Raw genomic sequence first — 23,965 nt, forward strand, 5'->3', positions numbered from 1 at the left:
CTTGCTGCCTCTCTCTCATAGAGGCAGAAGGGAGGGGGAAGTGACTAGCTGCATCACTAATCGACAAACTGATAAGCTTCTGCTTATCGGATAGTCAACTTGTCTCTTACATCCCTAGTCAACATTACCCAAAAGAGCCATAGTAACAAATTCATTGCTTCTCTTATGAGAATAATATATATATCAAAATTACTAAGTACTATTATTTCACCAAGGACAATAGTTAATACCATAGTAAAAGCATCCTGATTGGTTAATTATTAAAATCACACCATATTTTAGTATCATATGAGGTAAAAACTGCAGGAAATTCACACGAGCTATTTGTGCCTTGTGAGCCTAAGTATCACTAGACTAGATTCATAAAGGGACTCAGGTGTTGTGATGCTGTACATTGCAATGCTTAATTACTCAGAAAATCACTGTGATTCACAAAGACTAAATGAGGTGCTCAGGCTTCCTAAAACAGAGAGAGATAGGCACCTAGGAATGAAATTCACAGAAGCCAGCAGCTAGGTGATCAGCCATTGCTAGCCAACCAGAGATGCACCTGGCCTAAATCATCCCCTTCTCAGGAATCTCCATATCTAAATCCAGTCTAGAGGTAGATGCTTGTTTCTGCTTGGGAGTCTCTGCTGTGAACCCTCTCCAGACAAGTGCCTAGGGCAGGGGTGAGCAATAAAACAGCAGCAGTTTGCCAGGGTTAGCCCCTAGCGGCTTCCATGCTATTTACTTGCACTTCTGCAGACATGGGCAATTGCAGCTCCTGTGGGCCATGAATCACTGTTCCCAGCCAATGGGAGCTGTGGGAAGCAGTGTGGACTGGGATTCTGCTTCCTGCAGCTCCCACTGGCTGGGAATGTCAATCCACGGCCAAAGGGAGCTGCCATCATCCGTACCTAAGGAGGCGCAGGTAAATATAGCAGTGGTGGCCCAGTAGGGGCTAACCCTGGGAAATCAGAGTGGGTATGTGGGCCACAATTTGTCAACCGGCTTAGGGTATTACTTTTTTTTTTTTTTTTTTTTTTAAACTGAGCAGGGGAGAGGAAGCGTTGCCCCACAACTTTCAGCCCAATGTCTAGGATATTCAGCTGGTATGTCTGTGACCCAGTGGTTCAAGTCCCCCCCACTGGCAGTAGTGCTTGATGCCTGATCTACCACTTGCTATTCCGCTTCAGATAAGTAATTAGAGTCATTGGGCACATGACAGAGTGCACACAAGGGTGTAAACAGACATTACTGTACATAGAAGCAACATATCCACATACATATGAAACAAGCTGAATATAAAAATCAATACACGTGACTTTAAATCTTACTAAAATATGTAGAATCTGTTTGGCCCACGTAATGTTGTGCTTAGGGTTATATGGACCTCCATTGTAACAAGACTAGGTAAAACGGCAACGGGCTAAAATATATGTAGGAACACCTCTTGCCATCATTGGCCATTTTGGGAGGAGTTAGATATAATCAGAACACAACAACTGGATTGGGCCTCACAAGTGAGTTAGGTCCGGCAGAGGAGCACTTATCTTCCTCCAGATAATGAATTACACTGGGACTCAGGCACCCAGACACCTAGAGAGCAGTATCAGAGTGCATGCTCTGAGGCAGAAATATAGGCATCTAGGGAACTTTTCCTGCAAAAACTTGGGTGTTGAGTGAGTTTAGGCACCTTCAGGGTTAGGTGGCAGCTGAGTGGGACTTTTTAAGTACTAGTGGGTATCTGGGATTTTATACAACTAAACTGGCAGTTAGATGCCTAAATCCCTTTGTGAATCTAGCTCCAAAGGTCATTTGCCTTTTTAGACAGCAGGCTATTTGGCACAGGAGTTAAGTTACATAGCACATCAGAATGGAGGTCCTAACTGAGACCTTTAAGCACTATGGTAATATCAATGGTAAGTCAGTGGAGTTACACCAGGACAAGACTAACGTGACCAAAATTAGGCCCAAGACAGTGCCCTTCTAAAGGCTTAATATTTTGGCCTATATAGTTAAATTACTGAGGGCTACAGTAGCACGGAGGATGCACTGGGAGAAAAACAAATGTTTGATACCTAGAAGCAAAGCTGACAGTATATTTCCTACTGTGCAAACATAATCTAACATTCAGATTCAATCATCCCACAGCCTCTCAGAGTAACTTCCCTGAAATATTCTCTTTCCTGAAACCAAAACCTTTGTTCAAGTTTTCAAGTTTGACTGAATACAGAAGGCTGATATTTTAGATAGATGGTATAATATGCTATTCACATATATGACTTGTGTAAGAAATTTAATGTATTTCACAGTTCTACAGCTTTTGGAATAATCTCTTACATTTATCACACTAATATTTTATTATTTGGTCTACTGAGACAACTGGTTATTTATTTAAATACTTCTTGGAGAGCTGTTAACCCATAAAGGTGGACAGACACCAGGCTGGGAAAAAGATATGCGTATTGTATATAACAGTTTGACAAGACTGGAAAAGCTGAGGCTCTGTCCCTTCATCATAGACATATCATACTTTTCATAAGTAGATTTTGACTGATGTCCTTGGCCAAAGTTTCCCTCCTCACACATTAGTGTTGCACAGCATGGCCTGTGCCAGCTGGCTGCTATCCTACACCCCAGAGGGGCTACACTTCAGTGGTGCTGTAGGGTATGAACAATCTGGAAAGCACTTTAGGATCCTTCAGTACAAAAACTGCTATTAGGAATGTAAGAGTATTACTACAGAGATGATTTTGTTCCAAAATAAGCAGTTAATGTGTAAAGTTTTTTAAATCAAGTGCTCAGAGATTTTTTAACTACAGAAAAACCATTCCTAGGGGGGGAAAAAGCCAGCACATCTCTCGTTAATGGGTGAAATATCTTCTTACGTATGATCTCTTACCTGACTTCTCCACCAGCTCCCTGACATCTTTCTTTTCCGGCAGCCCAGAGTACCCAAGCCCTCTGCACTCCAAAATGGTCTTCAGCTTCTTGAAGCTCAGGGCCACGGGGTCCACCAGCTGGGTGGCAAAGAAGCCAGTTTCATACCAGACAATGGCCTCAAAAAACCTGGCCAGGACAAACAGGACCAGAAAATAGAGAAGCAAGAAAAACAGCTTCAGCCACATCTTTCCTCTCTCTATGTGACTCTCTGAAGAGAGCCAATCCTAGGGGAGAGAGAAAGAGAGAGATCCCAATGGAGGAGACGGGGGAAGGAGCGAATTATTCAGACCAATAACCCCTCTGCTGCTGCCGCCCGGATCCTCCTCCTGGCCCCGGCTCCTGGGCTCTCTCCCGGCGGCCCTGGTCCCCAGTCAGCGACGGGAGGAGGAGATTTCAGGGGGGTTGCCAAGTTGGCCGGGGAGGGGATGGGGGTGCACTCAGGCTGGGGGAGAGGCCCCCAGGTAGGCAGGGGGATGGGGAGCAGCCGGGGGACAGAAGCCCTCAAGGATGGTCTCCGCCCGGGACTGGGTAGTCAGCGGGGCGGGAGGCTGGGCCTAGCGCCTGCCTGCGGGCTCCGAGTCCCGGCCTCCCCCGCCCGGCGGCCGCCGCCTGCCTCCCGCCCCCCCTCGGAGCCCGAGCCGCCGGCGGAGACATAACAAGTGACGTCGCAACCGGGGAGAGCCAGGGGAGGGGGCAAAGGGCGCCGGGGAGGGGGAATTTCGGGTCCCGCCCCCTTCTTGTCTCCGCCCCCGGTCCCGCCCCCCCCCCCACAGCTTCAGGGAACCCCCTCCTTCCCCCGGCTCTGATCCTCTTCCTACCCCCTCGTCCCTGCTCATAGACCATTCTCCCGCGGTGGCTTGTAGAGAGCTGCTCCCTGCAAACCATCGTCCCCCGGTCGCTTGCCCGGCCCCGGACACTCATTCTGTCCCCCCAGCCCCCGTCCCTACACACTCCTCCTGTCCCCCATCTCTTCCCCGGCCACTCATCCTGCCCCTCATCACCCGTCCCTACACACTCCTCCTGTCCCCCATCTCTTCCCCGGCCACTCATCCTGCCCCTCATCACCCGTCCCTACACACTCCTCCTGTCCCCCCATCTCTTCCCCGGCCACTCATCCTGCCCCTCATCACCCGTCCCTACACACTCCTCCTGTCCCCCCATCTCTTCCCCGGCCACTCATCCTGCCCCTCATCACCCGTCCCTACACACTCCTCCTGTCCCCCATCTCTTCCCCGGCCACTCATCCTGCCCCTCATCACCCGTCCCTACACACTCCTCCTGTCCCCCCATCTCTTCCCCGGCCACTCATCCTGCCCCTCATCACCCGTCCCTACACACTCCTCCTGTCCCCCCATCTCTTCCCCGGCCACTCATCCTGCCCCTCATCACCCGTCCCTACACACTCCTCCTGTCCCCCCATCTCTTCCCCGGCCACTCATCCTGCCCCTCATCACCCGTCCCTACTCACTCCTCCTGTCCCATCTCTTCCCCGGCCACTCATCCTGCCCCTCATCACCCGTCCCTACACACTTCTCCTGTCCCCCCATCTCTTCCCTGGCCACTCATCCTGCCCCTCATCACCCGTCCCTACACACTTCTCCTGTCCCCCCATCTCTTCCCCGGCCACTCATTCTGCCCCTCATCACCCGTCCCTACACACTTCTCCTGTCCCCCCATCTCTTCCCCGGCCACTCATCCTGCCCCTCATCACCCGTCCCTACACACTCCTCCTGTCCCCCCATCTCTTCCCCGGCCACTCATCCTGCCCCTCATCACCCGTCCCTACTCACTCCTCCTGTCCCATCTCTTCCCCGGCCACTCATCCTGCCCCTCATCACCCGTCCCTACACACTTCTCCTGTCCCCCCATCTCTTCCCTGGCCACTCATCCTGCCCCTCATCACCCGTCCCTACACACTTCTCCTGTCCCCCCATCTCTTCCCCGGCCACTCATCCTGCCCCTCATCACCCGTCCCTACACACTTCTCCTGTCCCCCCATCTCTTCCCCGGCCACTCATTCTGCCCCTCATCACCCGTCCCTACACACTTCTCCTGTCCCCCCATCTCTTCCCCGGCCACTCATCCTGCCCCTCATCACCCGTCCCTACACACTTCTCCTGTCCCCCCATCTCTTCCCTGGCCACTCATTCTGCCCCTCATCACCCGTCCCTACACACTCTTCCTGTCCCCCCATCTCTTCCCTGGACATTCATTCTGTCCCCCCAGCCCCGGTCCCTACACACTCATCCTGCCCCCCATCTCTTCCCTGGCCACTCATCCTGCCCCTCATCACCCGTCCCTACACACTCTTCCTGTCCCCCCATCTCTTCCCCGGCCACTCATCCTGCCCCTCATCACCCGTCCCTACACACTCCTCCTGCCCCCCATCTCTTCCCTGGACACTCATTCTGCCTCTCCCCTGTCTCTTACCCTTCCCTCATTCCGCCCCCGTCCCCCCCAACTCGGCTCCAGACGCTCATTCTGTCTCTCCCCCACTTCTCTTACCAGGTCCCGGAAATTCATTCAGTGTTCCGCCCCCCATTTATCTCTTACACCAGGCCTCGGACATTCATTCTGCTCCCCTCCACCCCCAAATGTCTTTCCCCGTGCCGGGCACTCATCACCCTCCCCTCCCCCCGGGGATTATCATTTGCTAAAATACACGGACAGGAGCTAATGGACCTGAGCCCGCAGCTTCCGGACTCAATCGCCAACACAAGAAGCGAGCCGAGGCGGAAGCAGGAGGCTAATGCTCGGGTCAGGCTGGCATGCTTTGAACACCCCGAGCCGGGGGTTTAATATCCTTCTGGCGATACTCACAGTCCCTGCTGTGAATAGCTCACGCTTAACAAACCCGGGAGCTGCAGGGCAAAGTGAGCGGTGCTGTCACGGGAAGAGCCCTGTCCTTTCTGCAGCCAGACTGCTCTAGCTAGAGGCAAACTTGGCGGCCGCCTAGGGCTGCAGGTTTACTTTAGCCATCCTTGTGGCATGGTGGCAAAATGGCTGAGTCAAATTTCAGTGACCTCGTAACCCCATGCGCCACTACCATTCACTTAAATTTGGCTCCGCTACTCCGCCCTCATGACAGAGGGCGGGGGAGGGCAAATCTGCTGCCCAAGGGCTGTGAGGAATTGGAGGAGGGGTTACAAGCATACATTTTGCCTTGGAGTGCAGGTTACCTTGTACAGCCTCTGTCTGAGATAAGGGGGCAGCACATGTTAAACTCACATATTTTAGTCCTCTCGCCCCAGTAATAATGCTCACCCAAATGCTGCTGCTCCACACCATATTGGAGATGAAGGCAATGGAAAAATCCCTTTGGTTTCTGGGGGTTTGAACTGAGGCTATAAGTGCTTTAAGAGAGAGAGGTGGTTTTTTTTTGACATTTTAATATTTAATCATTTATTTACTGAAGTTTTTCAGCTACAGGAAATGTTATGGAGGGCATCAGTCACCTAATAAACCATCTTGTTAGTCTTTAAAGTGCTACATAGTCCTGTTTTTTGTTTCAGCAACACCAGACTAACATGGCTACATTTCTATCACTAATTAACAGCAGACACAGATTCAAAAAGAAAAAGCTGTATGACTGTTAAAATACAAAGTCAAAGCAGAGATCCTTAAATCTAACAAAGTTTTCAAGGGACATTTTTCTTACATAGTGGACTGCAAAACTGACATTTACCAACACAAATTTAATATTTGCAACTGCAAACCTAACTATAGAAAAGCCATGTAGTTAGTTCAGCTAGACAGCATAGGCCCTGATTTTAGATTTGTATAAAAAGGACAAATTTCATAAAACCACCACATGGATGTATGTCCCATTTGTAGCCTTTATACAACAAGCCGTGAGAAATCTGACTGTACCTACTGAAGTTCCTATAGCTGAAGCTGAACTGGGATTTTTGCTGCACAGACCTCTCTATCCTCTTCTTCCTCCCCCACACCAGCAGTCAATAGATCCAACCATTCAGGTGTGCTCCAAGTGACAGCACACCTGCTCCATTGAGTCCCATGGTCATCTGAGAAAAAGCAAAGCGAGCAATCCATGGTAAACAAACAAGAAATGAGATTTCAAAAAAATTCCTGAGCCTTAAAAGGGGGAATATGCCTGGATGCAGAGCAGCAGAGTTCAAACTGCTGCCTAGAGCAATGAGGAGGCCAATTTTAGCAATATAACTCAGTGTTTATACTGATATTTGATAAAACTTTGCATCAAATAGCTTTACAGTCTCATTGAGGTAGTTTAGTCAGCAAAGCAGGAGAATTTTGTTGGCAGGAGCAGTGTGTACATCACCACTGTTTTGTCAATGAAAGCTGAATTTTGTCAACAAAAGCATTTAGTGTAGACAAAGTCTAAGGTCCTTTAATAACAGCAGGGCCTGCAGAAAAATAAGGCTAGCAACAGGCCTCAGCTGTCTTAGAATTTGATGCAAGTTAGTTCATAGCCAGGGCACCTTCGGTCAGAATACCATAGATACCATTCCCAAAATTTGAAGATGGTTACCCCCATCCGCACAGTACTTGCTAAGTAGAGTTCTGGTAGTCAAGCGCGTCAGGGTAAATTGATTGTACTGGTAGCTGGTCACAAGCTTAGCCCTTTGGCTTTGTCAGCTTTGCTTTCTGTATTGAAAATCATAGAATAAAGGAACTATGTACATTTGTGAGGAAATAGTGAGCCACATAATTCTAATACTGGACAATTGAGAACAAACTGATTTTATAAGATTGTTTTGCTAAGTACTGAGCTACATGTGGGAAGACCCTCTGGAACAGAGAATACCCAGGGATCAACTGATACATCACAGTTAGTCTGTAAGAGGGATGGGTTGTAATGCTCTCACATTTCCTAATAACATGTCAGTCTAAAAAACCATTGTCAAGTTGATAAGTTTCTGGGTCTGTCGAGTTTTCCATGCACTAATGGTTCTAATTAGAAAGTGATTCATAGCTGTAACAACTACCGATAAGACCAGCTTATACACATTCTCTGTAAGTGCTGCAACTGGTCTGCAAAGTCACAAGCCTTTTCTCCTTTAAATCCCTCTCGAACACCTACTTTGAAACACAAGAACACAGCTATTTCATCTATTTATTTAAGGGAACAGCTCAGACATATGGAGAATGATGGGTGATAGGAGAGAAGCCTACCATGTTTAATTTTAGTTAAAGTTTAGGACTTTTAGTAAGTACTAGACTTATCACCATCTGAGCACTTTGTTGTATCCCTTATGTTGTTTTAGGCTGGATGCTTTGTGGGGTATAGTCTGTCCCTCTCCTGAGTTTGGAAAGCACTGGCAATAAATAATATGAAAGTTTACACAGCAAAACTGTTTCATGTCAATTAAGAAAGGTGTAGTAGGTGCACAAAGACAATGGCATTTTCCTATTGTCAATGGACTAAGTGAAGCAGAACATCTTTACCTTTGCCAACAGCCTCAAAGTTGATTTCCAGCATTCCCCAGATGCACTTTGTGATATTTGACCAAAATAGTTGAATTAGGCTCGTCTATCAACTTTCTGGCTCTTCATTTATATTCACATGCTGATATTTTATGGAATACAACTGCCCTTGTGCCAATAAAAAATACACACCCGTAATTTTTTAAAATTATGATTTTCTATCAAAGTCCAGAAGCAGCAAGGCAACTGACAGACTTGCAGGGCAAAGAAATGGAGACTGATATTTCTGTCTGTACAAGAAGGTTGGTACAAGAGGGGCCTGTGAATCAGGCTAGGATCTGGCTTCATATCAGTAGTGGAAAGGCTCCCCCTCAACACTTCTGCCTCAACTACAATTTGCACTTACAGAACTGAAGTAGGAGTACTTCAAGGATTCTGAGATATCAGACAGACTACGCAGTACTTCAACCCTCAAAAAAATCTCTGGCCTCCCCTCCATTATATTGTGCTAGTCTAACACAGTGCACGTCCTTCATCTGTCCCCCTCCCGCACATTTTCTTCCCAATCTACTAACTTAGCCTTATTGTTTATGTTTATTAGCTAAATATGACCATCAACAACTTTACTGAATTACAGTCTAATTTTTTCAAATGTAGCCCACCAACACGTATTCAAAGCTTTCATATAGTTAAAACTCATTGAAGTCCCTTATTCAAATGTTAAGAGCATTTGGACCAAATAAAAGGAGAGAGATACTGGCATTTTTAAAGGGCCTATTTTAAGATTACTTATGAATAATCAGAAAACTTATCCTGTACTCAAACAGCAAGTACTGTGAGTGTAAAGAGAGTACTCTAGAATACTTAGGGTACGTCTAGACTACATGCCTCTGGTGCCAGAGGCATGTAGATTAGACTACCCAGCATAGGAAAATGAAGCAGCGATTTAAATAATCGCCACTTCATTTAAATTTACCTGGCTGCTGCGCTGAGCCGATCAGCTGTTTGTCGGCTCAGCGCAGTAGTCTGGACGTTCCGCGGTCGACATCAAAGGCATCTGTCGACCTCCCAGGTATGCCTCCTGGGATGAGGCATATTTAAATCGCCGCTTCATTTTCCTATGCCAGGTAGTCTAATAGACATAGCCTTAGAATGGAATTTCTGATTTATGTACAAAAACAACAATGGAGAAACTTTTAGACAATTGCAGCAGCAACATTTTTTCATTGTTATTTACCTGAAACAAGTATCAGAGGGGTAGCCGTGTTAGTCTGAATCTGCAAAAGCGGCGAGGAGTCCTGTGGCACCTTATAGACTAACTGAAGTGTAGGAGCATAAGCTTTCATGGGCAAAGACCCACTTCATCTGATGAAGTGGGTCTTTGCCCACGAAAGCTTATGCTCCTACACTTCAGTTAGTCTATAAGGTGCCACAGGACTCCTCGCCGCTTTTACCTGAAACAACAAGACCAAAGCCTGAAAACCAGGACAATCATGTTTATCAGACAGTCAAATATAAAGTCTTAACTGTATATCAACAAATAATCAGGACTGCCTTCTCTCTCCATCAACGGCTCCTACTGGTAATTTGGAACTAAAAGAAGAATCCATGTTTTAGACTAATTTTATTTTGGTTAAAGTTTAAACAAGAAGTGAGACCAAGAAGTGTGCTAATGGGTAGAGAAAGTCATTTTCAACATTTAAGATGCAACCGTATATAATGGAAATTAAAAAAGCATTAAACACCTCAGCTGACACTATCTTTTTAAAGGACATTTCAATAAGATGGTCTATTGTAGAAAGGCAAGATATCATTGTGCAGGTAAACACAAATTCCAGCAAACATTGTGTCATATCACAGTCCTTGGCATTGTGAAACTAACCCTTAAGAAACATTATCTTTCAAGTTCTTATCTGTTCTATAAATTGAATTGTATCAGAGGACTGTTACGCTGTTGTCTCAACATAATTAAATCACGGTTTTATTTTTTACAATTTAGACCAACTGTTTTAAGAATTACCCTAAATGCCTTGAATACATCATGGAGACCACAGTTATTAAACTAACAAGAATGTGAGAAACTCAGGACATGCGGAGATTAGGTTCCACAAATGTCTCAACTCTGGCCCCTTATGCCTGGACACCAACAATCTATATTAGGATGCACGATCCAAAAATATTTAAGATATTATTTAGATTATTTTATCTTCAGGGCAGAGACTGCCTATCACTACAGGACTTTAAAATGCCAGTGTGGTAAGTCCTACTGATCTTGACTGGAGTTTAAGTGATCTCATGACACAAATAATGCAATAATGTGATGTTTCCTAATTTGTACACATTTTCAGGGCTGCATACATGAGTTAAATTGGCTTTACTGACTCATGAGACTGTGACTATTGGTAACTACAGACAGAGTAATAAGAGGCCAGATTAACAGGAAGAATTACAGGTGGTTACAGTCAATGTAGATTTGATGAGTAAATGTGCAGGTGAATATACAGGTGTGTATTTCTATGTGCAATAGAGCAAAATTCCTAATTCCACAATATAATATTCGTATTAGGTCTCGTTCTATTTATTGCATTTATTTACCTTTCCCCTCCCCTCTTTCTCTGACTTCCAGAGTCTAGTAAATATCCTGAACATTCATCTACCTGAATTGAGGCCCAATCAGCCTAAACAGGAGAGGAATAAGTCAAAGAACTCTTAAAAATCCTCTATTGCCATGAACTATTCAGTATTCTCTTGTCACAGCACCAGTGCTGACTCATTCAATTTATCATCCAATACAGAAAATAAACATAGGCAAAAAATTCAAGCAAAGCAATCTGCAGTTACTGTCATTACAGCAGAAGCCCAAGAAGATTGACCACTTTGACAGTGCAGTGGAAAAAAACCAACTGAAAATAAAAAGGATGAATTAAATACAGTAAATAGAACCAGACATAATGGCCACATCTAGATTGCATCCCTTTTTCGTAAAAGGGGTGCAAATTAGACATATCGCAATTGCTAATGAAGCGGGGATTTAAATCTCCCCCGCTTCATTAGCATAAAAATGGCAGCCGCTTTTTTTCAGCACGGAGCTTTGCTGGAAAAAAGCGCCAGTCTAGATGCGGATCTTTCGGAAAATAAAGCCTTTTCTGAAAGATCCCTTATCCCTTATTTTAAGAGGGATAAGAGATCTTTCGGAAAAGGCTTTATTTTCCGAAAGATCCGCGTCTAGACTGGCACTTTTTTCAGGCAAAGCACCGTGCCTAAAAAAAGCGGCTGCCATTTTTATGCTAATGAAGCGGGGGAGATTTAAATCCCTGCTTCATTAGCAATTGCGATATGTCTAATTTGCATCCCTTTTATGAAAAAGGGATGCAATCTAGACGTAGCCAATAGGAATACTGCATTGCTGGAACTAAGAATTTTGCTCCAGGTTCCTTAGCAAATATTTTCATGCCTATGGCTAACTGAATGTGAAGTATTTAGTGAAGACAGAATAAATTAATACTAAAGCATAACTTGAGACTCCTGTGATAAAATTTAGCTACACTGCCACAGAGGATGGAGACTCATGAGCAATGCCTCAGTTTCCCCACCAGAAAAGTAGGATTATTAATATTCTCTGTGAACTCCAAGTAACTGATGTTAAAGGAATAGGATGAAGTTTTCAAGCAGGGTTTGAAAAGTTCACCAGCTATCAACTTGTCAAAACATTAAACTCACTAGACAAATCCAAAATAAAACAGGGGGGTAACACACTATTCAAACTAATAACCCAAGGAAAAGACAGCTACCATTCCTCCAACTTGCTGGAAAGGGAAAGGTGCTGGGATTCCTACCATGGTACTGTCCCTTCACCATAATCAAGAGCACCATCTTTCATGGAAGCCTCTAGAGGTCTAACAGTTTTGAAACCTCTCTATACACTGCCTCCATAAAAGAAGCATTTTCTACCAGCCCGTGACCTTGAAGTTGTTCTATTAATCTAGTCTCATCCTTCCTTCAGACTCTTGAATTTCCCTCTTTAGTAATTTCTTTTGCTATTGCTCAGTGTTTTTCCGAACAGCAGCAGGGTCAAAGCAACATAGTTCTTGTCAGTTCGACCCCTACATACAGGATTCTGAATAGCAACATAAAAGCTACTTAAGTTCTGGTCTCATTTAAACTGCTGTTGTTTGAAAAAGCTCTGAGCATGGGAACCAATTGCAGATTCACATAGCTAGCAGCAGTAAAGTGAAATGAATTACATAGCACCCTACCAAGGAATGTGACGAGATGGAAATAAGATTGTGGAAGCTTGAGTAGACAACATAGGTCAGGGGTCCCCAACGTGGTGCCCGTGGGCGCCATGGCGCCCGCCGGGGGATTTCTGTGCGCCCGCTGAAACATCTGGGCTGGCCCCACCCCCAGCGCGCGGCACATGCATGGTGCTGGCTCCAGGCGCGGGACGCATGGGCGGCCCCTCCCCATGGCGCGCGGCACATGCGCAGGGCCGGCCCGGGGCGCATGGGCAGCCCCAGCCCCGGCCCCAGGGCACATGTGCAGTGCCGGCCTGGGGCGCGTGGCTCGTGGGCAGTCCCGGGCGCGCGGCACATGCGCAGTGCCAACCCTGGGCACATGGCTCGTGGGTGGCCCCGCCCCCGGGTGCGCGGCGCAGGCGTGGCCCCACCCCCGTGTGCCCGGCACGTGAGTGGCTCTGTCCCCAGGCACCTGGCAGCCACGCAACGTTGGGGACCACTGATGTAGGTGGTGTTAGGGTTGGATAGGGAAGTGAAGTGGTGGGCGATGAAGATCCTTTAACACAGTGGTCACCAACCAGTAGATTTTGATAGTCTGGTAGAGCTTAGCACGTCTGACAGGTGATCCTGACTGGTTTGGCCAAGAGGTTATCAAGCACAGCACTTCAGCGCCTCCCACCCCCAATTGCTGCACATCTCCTCCCCTTTGCCTTGGAGTTGCCTCCCCCTCCAGGAGCCTCCTGCTTGTTGTGCAGAGGAGGTAAGAGAGAGGAGGGGTGCTAAGGTCAGAATGCTCCCCTGCCCTCCATTCTATCTCCACAGAATGGAAGGGGGGGGGCACACAACAGGGTTTGGGATAGAGAGAGTTTGCTGGCTGCTTTTGGGAGTGGTGCAGGGCCAAGACAGGAATGAGCCTGCCTTAGCCCCATGGTACCACCACCCAGGAGCCACCTGAGGTAAGCACTGTACACCTGAAGCCAGCTCCAAACCCTTGCCCCAGTCATGTACCCCCACCTACATCCCAAGCCCTTACCCTAGGCGTGAGCCCCCTAGACAGAAATTCCCTTATAGAGCCTATACCCTGAACCTCCCCTCCTGCAACCCAACACCCTACCACACATTGGCTACGTCTAGACTGGCATAATTTTCCGCAAATGCTTTTAACGGAAAAGCACTTTTTGTGGAAAAGCGTCCATGCTAATCTAGACGCACTTTTCTGCAAAAAAAAAGCCCCGATAGCCCCGATCGCAAAAATGGCTTTTTTTGCGCAAAACAAATCTGAGCTGTCTACACTGGCCCTTTTGCACAAAAGCTTTGCGCAAAAGGGACTTTTGCCTGAATGGGAGCAGCATAGTATTTCTGCAAGAAGCACTGATTTCAGACAGTAGGAAGTCAGTGTTCTTGCGGAAATTCAAGCAGCCAGTGTAGACAACCGGCAAGTTTTTCCGCAAAAGCAGCTGATTTTGCGGAAAAACTTGCCAGTCTAGACGCAGCCATTTAGTTCAGAGCCCTTCTCGCACTCTAAATCCCTTAGCCCAAGACCAGAGCCTGTGCCCCAACCCTCTGCCCTGCCTGGTGAAAAGGAGGGAGAATGGAGGAGGCAAGGAGGACTGAGTGAACTGAGGCAGAGCCTTGGCAAAGAGGCATAAAAGAAGTGGGGCAGGGTACTTGGGCTGGAGGTAGATTCTGGATTGCATTTAAATTTTAAAAAGCCATCTTGCACTTATAAAAGTTGGCGACCCCCCCCCCTGCTCTCACAGGTCTTGTCTCCCATTAGCGGATGCAATGCGGCACAATCCTGACTCCAGAAACAAAATACAGGACTATGTAGCACTTGAAAGACTAACAAGATGGTTTATTAGGTGATGAGCTTTCGTGGGCCAGACCCCACGAACGCTCACCACCTAATAAACCATCCTGTTAGTCCTGTATTTTGTTTCAGCTACACCAGACTAACACGGCTACATTTCTATCACCCGAGTCCAGAAGGCACAGCTGCTGGACTCCTTGACTGCCTCTGCCTGAGCCAATCCCCTAGAGATCAGGGGTTTTCCCCCATGGCAAGCTACAATGCCCAGGAGAGCCGCAAGCACCGTCACCCCGACCCCTTCTGCTTGCAGCTGGGACTGCACAGGTACCACCGGAGGCGCCCCTGGCACAGCGCGCCCCGCGCAGGATCGCTCCCTGGAAGGCTCCTCGAGGTCACTAGTGTCCAGCGCTACGCCGCGCCCCTAAGGGGCGCTGGAGTATTTATACGTGCACGTGACCACCACCACCTCCTCAGGCCCCGCCCCAGCCTCGCGCCCTGAGCTTCCCTAAGAGCGGCCGCAAAGCAGCCAGCGCGTCTGCCTAAGGAGCTACCCGGAACACAGCGCAGCCGAACCCTGCCCCCGCCCAAAGACCCAAGGTGGCTGTGGCACTGCCTGAAAAAAAAAAATTCCGCCCAGGACTCCGATCGCTGCGCCCGCACTAAGCCAAGCTCCGGCTATCAGTATGGGTCGTGGAGTAACAAACCACCATAGCACCCCAGCTGTTTGAAACAGAGCCCTTCTGTGGACCCCGACTGTCTACTGTGCCGCCTGAACAACAACTGCCTAAGGACCCCGGGTGCCCGCTCCGGTGCCCACACAGCCAGGGAGCCCGCTGCCGCTGAGGACCCCGGCTGCCTTGGCGCTGCCTGCCCAGCCGCTGGTAGAAGTTCGAAACAAAATCCGGCCCGGCGGCGGCAGGCAGGCCCGGCCGGAGGAGCGGCAGCCCCGCGGCGCTCGCCATGGATCAGTGCGTGACGGTGGAGCGGGAGCTGGAGAAGGTGCTGCAGAAGTTCGCGGGCTACGGGCAGCTCTGCGAGCGGAGCCTGGAGGAGCTGATCCAGTACGCGGGGGGGCTGCGCCGCGAGATCCTGCAGAGCGAGAGTACGTGCGGCGCGCCGGGCCCGCCAGGGAGCCCGATCCCGGGTCCCCTCGCCCCCCCCCCATGGGCCCCCCTCCATCCCGGGTCCCCTCGCCCCCCCCCCATGGGCCCCCCTCCATCCCGGGTCCCCTCGCCCCCCCCCCATGGGCCCCCCTCCATCCCGGGTCCCCTCGCCCCCCCCCGTGCTCCCCCCTCCATCCCGGGTCCCCTCGCCCCCCCCCGTGCTCCCCCCTCCATCCCGGGTCCCCTCGCCCCCCCCCGTGCTCCCCCCTCCATCCCGGGTCCCCTCGCCCCCCCCCATGCTTCCCCCTCCATCCCGGGTCCCCTCGCCCCCCCCCCATGCTCCCCCGTCCATCCCGGGTCCCCTCGCCCCCCCCATGCTTCCCTCTCCATCCCGGGTCCCCTCGCCCCCCCCCATGCTCCCCCGTCCATCCCGGGTCCCCTCGCCCCCCCCCATGCTCCCCCCTCCATCCCGGGTCCCCTCGCCCCCCACAGGTTCCCCGATCCCTGGTCCCCGCGCCGCTAGGTTCTTCCGGGGCCCCATGGTCTCCCCCCCATGCTCCTCCCCCATCTTGGGGCCCCATGGTCCTCCCCATGTCCCCATCTCCATGCCAGGGCCCCTCGCCCCCCATGCTCTCCTCTCCATCCCGGGTCCTCTCGCCCCCCATGTTACCCCCGGTCCCGTCGCCCCCCACAGGTTCCCGATCCCTGGTCCCCGCGCCCCTAGATTCTTCCGAGGCCCCATGGTCCCCCCCCATGCTCCTCCTCCATCCCGGGGCCCCTTGGTCCCCCCCATTCTCCTCCTCCGTCCCGGGGCCCCTCTCCCCCCCATGTTACCCCCGGTCCCGGATCCCTCTGCCCTCCAGGTACTCACAGCCCCGGGGCCTCTCCCCACAGGTTCCCCGATCCCTGGTCCCCGTGCCCCCAGGTTCTTCTGGGGCCCCTCGGTCCCCCCATGCTCCCCTCCATCCCGGGGCCCTTCGCCCTCCCCCCAGGTTCCTCCGATTTCCTGTCCCCTTGCTCTGCCCCCCCATGTTCCTCCTCCATCCCGGATCCCCCCCCCCACCATGCACTCTCAATCCCGGGTCCCCTCAGCATCCCCATCCTGGGTCCCCTCCCCCCATCCTGGTTCTCAGTTCTCAGCCCTCTTTCCCTTCCGTCCGAGCTTCTGCCCCCAGTTTTCATTTGCACCCCCTCTCCTAAATCCTGTCTGCATGACTTCCATTTGTCCTCACTGATCCCAGTTTCTCAGGCACCTGCCCGAACGAGCCCCCCTAACCCCATCTCAGCTCTTTGGGCCCCTTCCCTTTGCTCCCAGCTGTATCTGCAATAAGCCTTGGAGCTCCATGTTGTCTGTCCCCTCAGGAGGCTCACATCCCCTCTTTCCACAGAGACTCAGAGTCCCTGGGTCCCCTCCCCCCAGATGCTCCAATCTGGCTTCTTAGGCCCCCCTTTTCCCAGTCTCAGCAGCCTCTTTCACCATCATTCCTACCACCATCACCCCTTCCCTGTTTGGAACAACTCCTCTGAGCTGCCATGTCTTCCTTCTCCTTCCTGGTCCCATCACCCTGCTGCTGTTCTCTGTGATTTTTAAACACTCAAGGAAAATAAAATAGTGATTTCATAAACAGAGTGTAAAAGGGGGAAAATTCCTAACCAGTCATAACATAGAAAAGTTAAAGTAAACCGTCTTTGGACAAACTTCCTTTTTTTCATTGTCTTCCTTTCTTGCCTATACAATTTTTTGTAAAGGGGAGCAAGCCTCTGTTTACAGTTTCTTAGGTGGCATTAGGTGGTATTAAATGCTCTTGTAACTTGAGTCATAACACTGTAGTGAAGAAGTTACAAGCGTGTTTAAATTTAGACCATGGCAACACCTTACAGTTAACAGCATGCTAACCAGAGTATTTGAGCACCGTTGTTACTGTTAGTAGTGTGGGGTCCTAACAGGGCTTTCCTGACTTGCGGAGACAAGGTGGATGAGGTAATATCTTTTATTAGACCAATTTCTGCATACTGCTTGGACCGGGCAATTTTTCTGTTTCCAAGATCAGTTAAAATAATCACTGTGCTCCTTCGGGGAAACTGCGCACATCTCTGCTATGCTCTGAACGTAAACCATTTTGTTGCGACCATGGTTCTAATGATAGCATGCCATAGACAGATTCTTATTTGGGTGATGGAGGAGGCTAGCACTTCTGGTTGTGGGTGTTGAATTGGGACGAAGATTGGTCCATTTCGAACATGCCTGTTTATTCGTTAATGAATACAAGTGTTTACTCTTGGTCAGTGGGTTCTGCTGTGCCATCTTTATATTGGTCAATATGTTTATATCTTTATTCCTTTGCATTGAGTAATAATGGAATTAGTCACTGCTATTGAAAGCAGTCTTAACAGCCCGACAAGATGACGTAAACAACAGGTTTGTTGGATTTTCTGGGTCACTGAGTTTGTTGCCTTTGATGTGGTTAGGTCGAAACTATTTTGGTAAACATAATGGGGCTTCAGCTGAAGATAAATATAGCCCCCTAAGTATTGTATTTGCAAATAATATTTAGTACTTTTGGAGCGTTGTACACCATGGCAGCCGTTTATAAACACAAAGTACATAAATCTTGTAAAATCCGTGAGAGGTAAGAAGAAACTTAGTATTTCTTCATGGAAGGAGGTGGAGTGGTGAGACAAACAATGTGATTTACCCAGTGCCATAGAGAAGGTGAGTGATAGATATGGGAGTAGAATCTGGGAGTTCCAGGCTCCCAGTCCTGTATGTATTGGTGATCTATACTATCTTTGATCTCTAGAATCCACTTTTGTTTATTTCCAAGTGTGGTGTGTATTTGTTCTAGTCCTGTGCAAATACAGCTGTGTAACTTTACTTGCATTGATGTCAGTGGGATTCCGCATTTGAGTGAAGTTAATGTTGGCAGGATCAGAAGTGTTATTTTTATATGGCAGTTTACAGAGCGACTATGAGCAGGCCTTGTTCTGATGATCTTATAGTTTGGTTATTTGTAGGAGTCCAATATAGACAGTAGAGTCTTCATACTGTGAGAAGCTCTTAAACAGCTGTTAATCATCTGCCAAAACTTGTTCCTGCTGCACATTTTTAAAGGGTTGCTGGATCAGAAGTTCCTAGTGGCACTACCCCTTAGAATTTAATTATTTAAAGAATCTTACTCTTTGGAAGCACATTTTTTAATAGTCCCTTGTATTTTTTTCAAGTTGTTGAAGCAGCTAAAAAGGTTATATCACTTCCTTTTGCACCTTTTTATCAGTCCACAATTCAAAAGTATTCTTTGTCTTTTAACATACAAAGTGCTGGCCACTTAGTCAAACTGTATTGTATGGCAATCAGTAAAATATGTATTGTAAATTGGGATTCTGATTTTGCAAGGAGAGTTGTGTGATATGACTCTTCTGCTTGCAGAGGGTCTCATTGACCTCAGTGGGATTCTGCTTAGCTAGAAAAGTCAGCCTACAAGGATCCTGTTGTGGGATCCGGGTCATTTTTCTCTAACAAAACAAAAGGCTTTTGTATATCCTTATTCTCTTTTCTGTGTATCCCCACTGTGCCTCTTTTCTAGATCTTTAGCAGGATAGTTTTAGGCTGGTGCTACTTTTTCATATCTGTAAAGGGCCATGCATGTTGCTGGTACTTAACGAATGAGCAATATCTCCCTCCGTATCAACCAAATGTGAATATTGCAATTGCTTAGTAAACACTCTGGAATAATAGGAGGGGTGTTTTCTATGCAGTTTCAGACTGCTTGGGGACATTATAAGTCTGCCTTTTTGGATAGTGAAAATTCTAATTTCATTTTCACTACTGAGATACAACTTTTAAAATAGAACACACTGTTGTTAAAGCTTTGTTCTTCTTATTATTAATGTATTACTATCTTATAGAGGGCCTGTTTTTCAGGAGAACTAAGCCCTGCAGCTTCCACCAAAGTCTCTGGAAACTGGTTGCCCAGTACCTTTGAAAATCAGATTCACTGTACCCAGAATATCTTAAAAAATTAAGCAGGCAGGTGTCTGCCCCTCCAGAGTTTACAATCCAAAAGCCTATCTGCAGAGTCACTTGACCCATGTAAAAAACCTAACTGAAGTTAATGAGATGTGTGATAGTCATTACAGCATTTGACCCTTAATGGACAGTATGCGCAAAAAGCAAATGCGTGGAGAAAAGGAAGTAAAATTTGTATATTGAACATGATTTCAACTGTCCTCTCTTCCCTCTCCTATAGTTTCTTAAGCCCTTTTTGGGTTTTTATTTAGATTTGATTACGAGTGCTCAGGTATAAAGCCATGAGTAGAATACTGAAAATAGGAGCAATGACTTCTCAAAGAAGATAGTGAATCTTCACCCTCACTAGGCTGCTCTTAGGGAAGTTTCTCTCTCTTCTTACAGGGGTTCTCAATCTTGCTAGATTCCTGTACCTCTTTCAGAAGTCTGATTTGTCTTGTGTACCCCCAAGTTCCACCTCCCTTAAAAACTACTTACTCACAAAATCAGACAAAAATATGAAAGTGACACAAGACACCATTATTGAACATGTGCTTACTTTCTCATTTTTACCATATAATCAATCGGAATATAATTATTGTACTTATATTTCAGGGTATATCATATAGAACAGTATAAACAAAAATTGTATGAAATTTTACTTTGCACTAACTTCAGTAGTGTTTTTTATGTAGCTTGTTGTAAAATGAGGCAAATATCTAGGGGTATGTCTACACTAGCCCCCTAGTTCAAACTAGGGTGGCTAATGTAGGCATTCGAATTTGCAAATGAAGCCCGGGATTTAAATATCCTGGGCTTCATTGGCATGTTCCCGGGCGGGCACCATTTTTTAAATCCCCTTAGTTCGAACTAAGGGGATTTAAAAATGGCGCCCGCCCGGGAACATGCAAATGAAGCCCGTGATATTTAAATCCTGGGCTTCATTTGCAAGTTCGAATGCCTACATTAGCCACCCTAGTTCGAACTAGGGGGCTAGTGTAGACATACCCCTAGATGAGTTGATATACCTCCTGAAACATCTCTGCATACCCTTGGGGTATGCATACCTCTGGTTGAGTACTGCTCTCCTATAGTGTTTTGTAGCTTACCACAGTAATTGCTATGCTTGATCTTTATTTGTGGTAGGAGTGCCTTGGTAGAAAGCTTGACTTTGACTGCGTCTCTTTATCCTGGTGCATGATCAGTAATGTGTGTATTGAGGCCTCTATGCAGGGGAAGTGCGAAGGGTGTGAAAGCTCCCTCCCATGATCCTCTGTGGTCCCCCATGGGACTGATTCAGGCCAGGCTTCGGAAGGTAGGAGAGCACATTGCTCCAGCCTCCCTCCCCCGTGCTCCAGCCGGCTGGGGGAGATTCCCTTCACACACACCCCCCCCCAGAAGGTAGGCTGGGGGTTGGCCTGGGCCTTGCTCCTGGGGAAGGGGGTGGGAAATCAGTCCCAGCCTTTTCCCGCACTAGCTGGAGCATGAGGGAGGGAGTCTGGGGCAATGCACCACTCCGTCCTTCCCCCTCCCCCCCCAGCCAGAGCACGCTTACTTGGGGGACCATAAGGTAGTGAATTCACACCCTTGTGGTCCACATTTAAAAAAAAAAAACACCCCCCTCCCAGAAATTCCTGTGTATGGGTCTGGTATTCTCTTATCCTAAATCATAATTATACATCCATGATGATGTGATAAGTGTCAGACTGTTGCTGTCCATAAACATTGAATTATTAACGGGATACCAATTTCTGTTGGCATTTTTTTAACACGTTATTTGTTTCAAATACTGTCCAAAATACCTGTATCTGTAAGGTATGAGGAGGGAATCTTTTTTTCTTCTGTCTTTTTTTTGTGTGGCTGATAGCATTTTGTATGTCAACGTTGTCCTTGTTTCTCTATAATCAGTTTTCACATTTTGTGTGTGTGTGTTTTTTTTTTTCTGACAATAGAGGAGGGATTTTTTTTTAATTTAGGGAAATTGTGAAATTACAGTCATTGATGGGAACAGAGGTTTGAGGACAGGTGTAGTATAATAGCTGAAACTACTTTTACTTTGAAAACTACAGGCAGTCCCCGGGTTACGTACAAGATAGGGACTGTAGGTTTGTTCTTAAGTTGAATCTGTATATAAGTTGGAACTGGCGTCCAGATTCAGCTGCTGCTGAAACTGATCAGTTTCAACAGCGGCTGAATCTGGACGCCAGTTCTGACTTACATACAGATTCAACTTAAGAACCCCAAGCATCCCCAAGTCAGCTGCTGCTGAAACTGATCAGCGGCTGATTCCTGGAAGCCCGGGGCAGGGGCTTCCTGTAGTCAGCCACTGGTCAGTTTCAGCAGCGGCTGACTTGGGGAGGCCTGGGGCAGAGCAGCTGGGGTGCTGCTGGGTTGGTCCAGTAGCGCCACCGCTCCTCGGCGCTACTGGACCAACCCAGCAGCACCCAAGCTGCTCTGCCCCAGGCGTCCTGATTCAGCCGCTGCTGAATCTGACCAGCAGTGGCTGAATCAGGACGCCTGGGGCAGAACAGCTGGGGTGCTGCCCGGTTGGCCCAGAGTGGCGCTACGGGACCAACTGGCAGCGCCCCAGCTGCTGTACCACAGGTGTCCGGAGCAAAGCCATGGAGCACGGGGGCAGCGGGACAGCCCAGACGTGCCGTGGCTGTCCTGCTGCCCTCGGGCTCCGTGGCTTTGCTCCCCGTCTGCAGACCAGGGGGACGGGGAGCAAAGCGGCGGAACACGCGGGCAGCGGACAGCCCAGACGCGTCTGGGCTGTCCGCTGCCCGCGTGCTCCGCGGCTTGGCTCTGCTTTGCCCCCCTGTCCCCCCCCATCCCCCTGGTCTGCAGACCAGGGGGACACGGGGGGGGGGGGCAAAGCAGAGCCAAGCCGCGGACCAGAGGGGGGGGGGCAAAGCAGAGCCAAGCAGAGCCAAGCCGCGGAGCGCGTGGTCAGCTGACAGCTGTCTGCTGTCCGCGTGCTCCGCGGCTTGGCTCTGCTTTGCCCCCCCGTCCCCCTGGTCTGCAGACCAGGGGTATGGGGGGGGAGGCAAAGCAGAGCCAAGCCGCGGAGGACGCGGACAGCAGACAGCTGTCAGCTGACCACGCGCTCCGCGGCTTGGCTCTGCTTGGCTCTGCTTTGCCCCCCCCCCTCTGGTCCGCGGCTTGGCTCTGCTTTGCCCCCCCCCCCCGTGTCCCCCTGGTCTGCAGACCAGGGGGATGGGGGGGGACAGGGGGGCAAAGCAGAGCCAAGCCTCGGAGCACGTGGGCAGCGGACAGGCCTGTCCGCTGCCCACGTGTTCGCTGCCCACGTGTTCCGCCGCTTTGCTTCCTCTCCCTGGTCTGCTGGAGACCAGGGAGAGGAAGGGCCCCGTTCGTAACTGTGGATCCGACATAAGTCGGATCCGCGTAACTCGGGGACTGCCTGTACTCTTTTTTTTTTTTTTTTTTAAGTTGACATCACCCTTTCAATTTCAGATTAATAGATTTTTAAGGCCAGAAAGGACTAGTCTGACTTTAGTGAATGTTGATAAGGAAGTATTGATGAGTGAAATGATTTCTTTCTGTATAATCTCCAAGGCTGGTTGTTTGTCATAGCAAAAGTCATGATTTTTATGCCAGATGGGAGTTGTTTGTTTTAAGTCATGACATAGTACTTTAATGATGTATCATGGAAAATTGAAGAAGCAGATATCCCTTACTTTATAATAACAAAACAATTAATAATATTCATCTGATAGTTTAAAGCCATTCCAATAATCATGATCCCTACTTTGTGGGCCCAGAGTCAAATTTGAGACTGGTTCTCTTTTGTTACTCCATATTCATTCACTAGGAAGAATATGGAGTATTAGTAGGTCTGTGCCTTGATGGCAAAGATTGTGGCTTTATGAAGAAAAGGGGAAACGTGATTGTTATGGTCATAGCAAAGATGCAACTTTAAACTGTGCTATTAATAAAGAATCTGCAACTAGAACTTAGCATGCAATCTAGATAACTCATGAGATGGAATGAGGGCTTGCTTTTCTGGAGCTGAATTGGTAGAAGAAGATTGCTTTGTCAGCAAAATAGACAGATATGTTTGAGATATAGGAAACCCTTGCCATTTGTGGTGGATGCATTCCTGGCACCACTGCAAATGATGAAATCTGACTACTGGGGACCACAGCTCCTGGCCCCCGTGGTGAGCTCCCCATGGCTTTCAAACTCATTGCTGGGTGTGGAAGCTGTGGGGAACTCACTGTGGCTCCCAGCTCACTATACCTGCTGGGGAGCTATGGTGAGTTCACTGTGGCTCCTGGCCCCCACAGTGAGCTCCTGGTGGCCCCCAAACTCACCATAGCTCCCAGTAGCCACAGGGAGCTCACCATGGGGGCTGGTACCACAGATAGTGATTCTGCAAATCATAAGGGTCTCCTGTACTTCAAAGCAGGTGTATGGAATAAGGAGCTGTAAATTTATACCAGGTACACTTCTGTTG

General features: G+C 48.6%; 2 protein-coding genes across 3 annotated transcripts in view; one reads left to right on the plus strand and one right to left on the minus strand.

Moving 5' to 3' along the window:
• Window positions 1-3,627, minus strand: part of LOC102450820 (charged multivesicular body protein 3) — a 56,641-nt gene extending 53,014 nt beyond the window's left edge. Inside the window, exon 1 of one of the 2 annotated variants that reach the window (XM_014574586.3) lies at window positions 2,888-3,609. In XM_014574586.3, coding sequence (XP_014430072.1) covers window positions 2,888-3,113 — 226 coding nt within the window. In that variant the 5' untranslated portion in view covers window positions 3,114-3,609. Of the gene's footprint in view, window positions 1-2,887 lie in introns of both variants that reach the window. The other variant, XM_006111617.4, reaches the window with a different exon arrangement.
• Window positions 3,628-14,915: 11,288 nt separating this feature from the next.
• RMND5A (required for meiotic nuclear division 5 homolog A) overlaps window positions 14,916-23,965 on the plus strand; it is a 43,208-nt gene continuing 34,158 nt past the window's right edge. Inside the window, exon 1 of the mRNA XM_075930959.1 lies at window positions 14,916-15,481. Coding sequence (XP_075787074.1) covers window positions 15,340-15,481 — 142 coding nt within the window. The 5' untranslated portion in view covers window positions 14,916-15,339. The remainder of the gene's footprint in view (window positions 15,482-23,965) is intronic.

The sequence above is a fragment of the Pelodiscus sinensis genome, chromosome 5 (assembly GCF_049634645.1).
Source record: "Pelodiscus sinensis isolate JC-2024 chromosome 5, ASM4963464v1, whole genome shotgun sequence".
Lineage (NCBI taxonomy): Eukaryota > Metazoa > Chordata > Testudines > Trionychidae > Pelodiscus > Pelodiscus sinensis.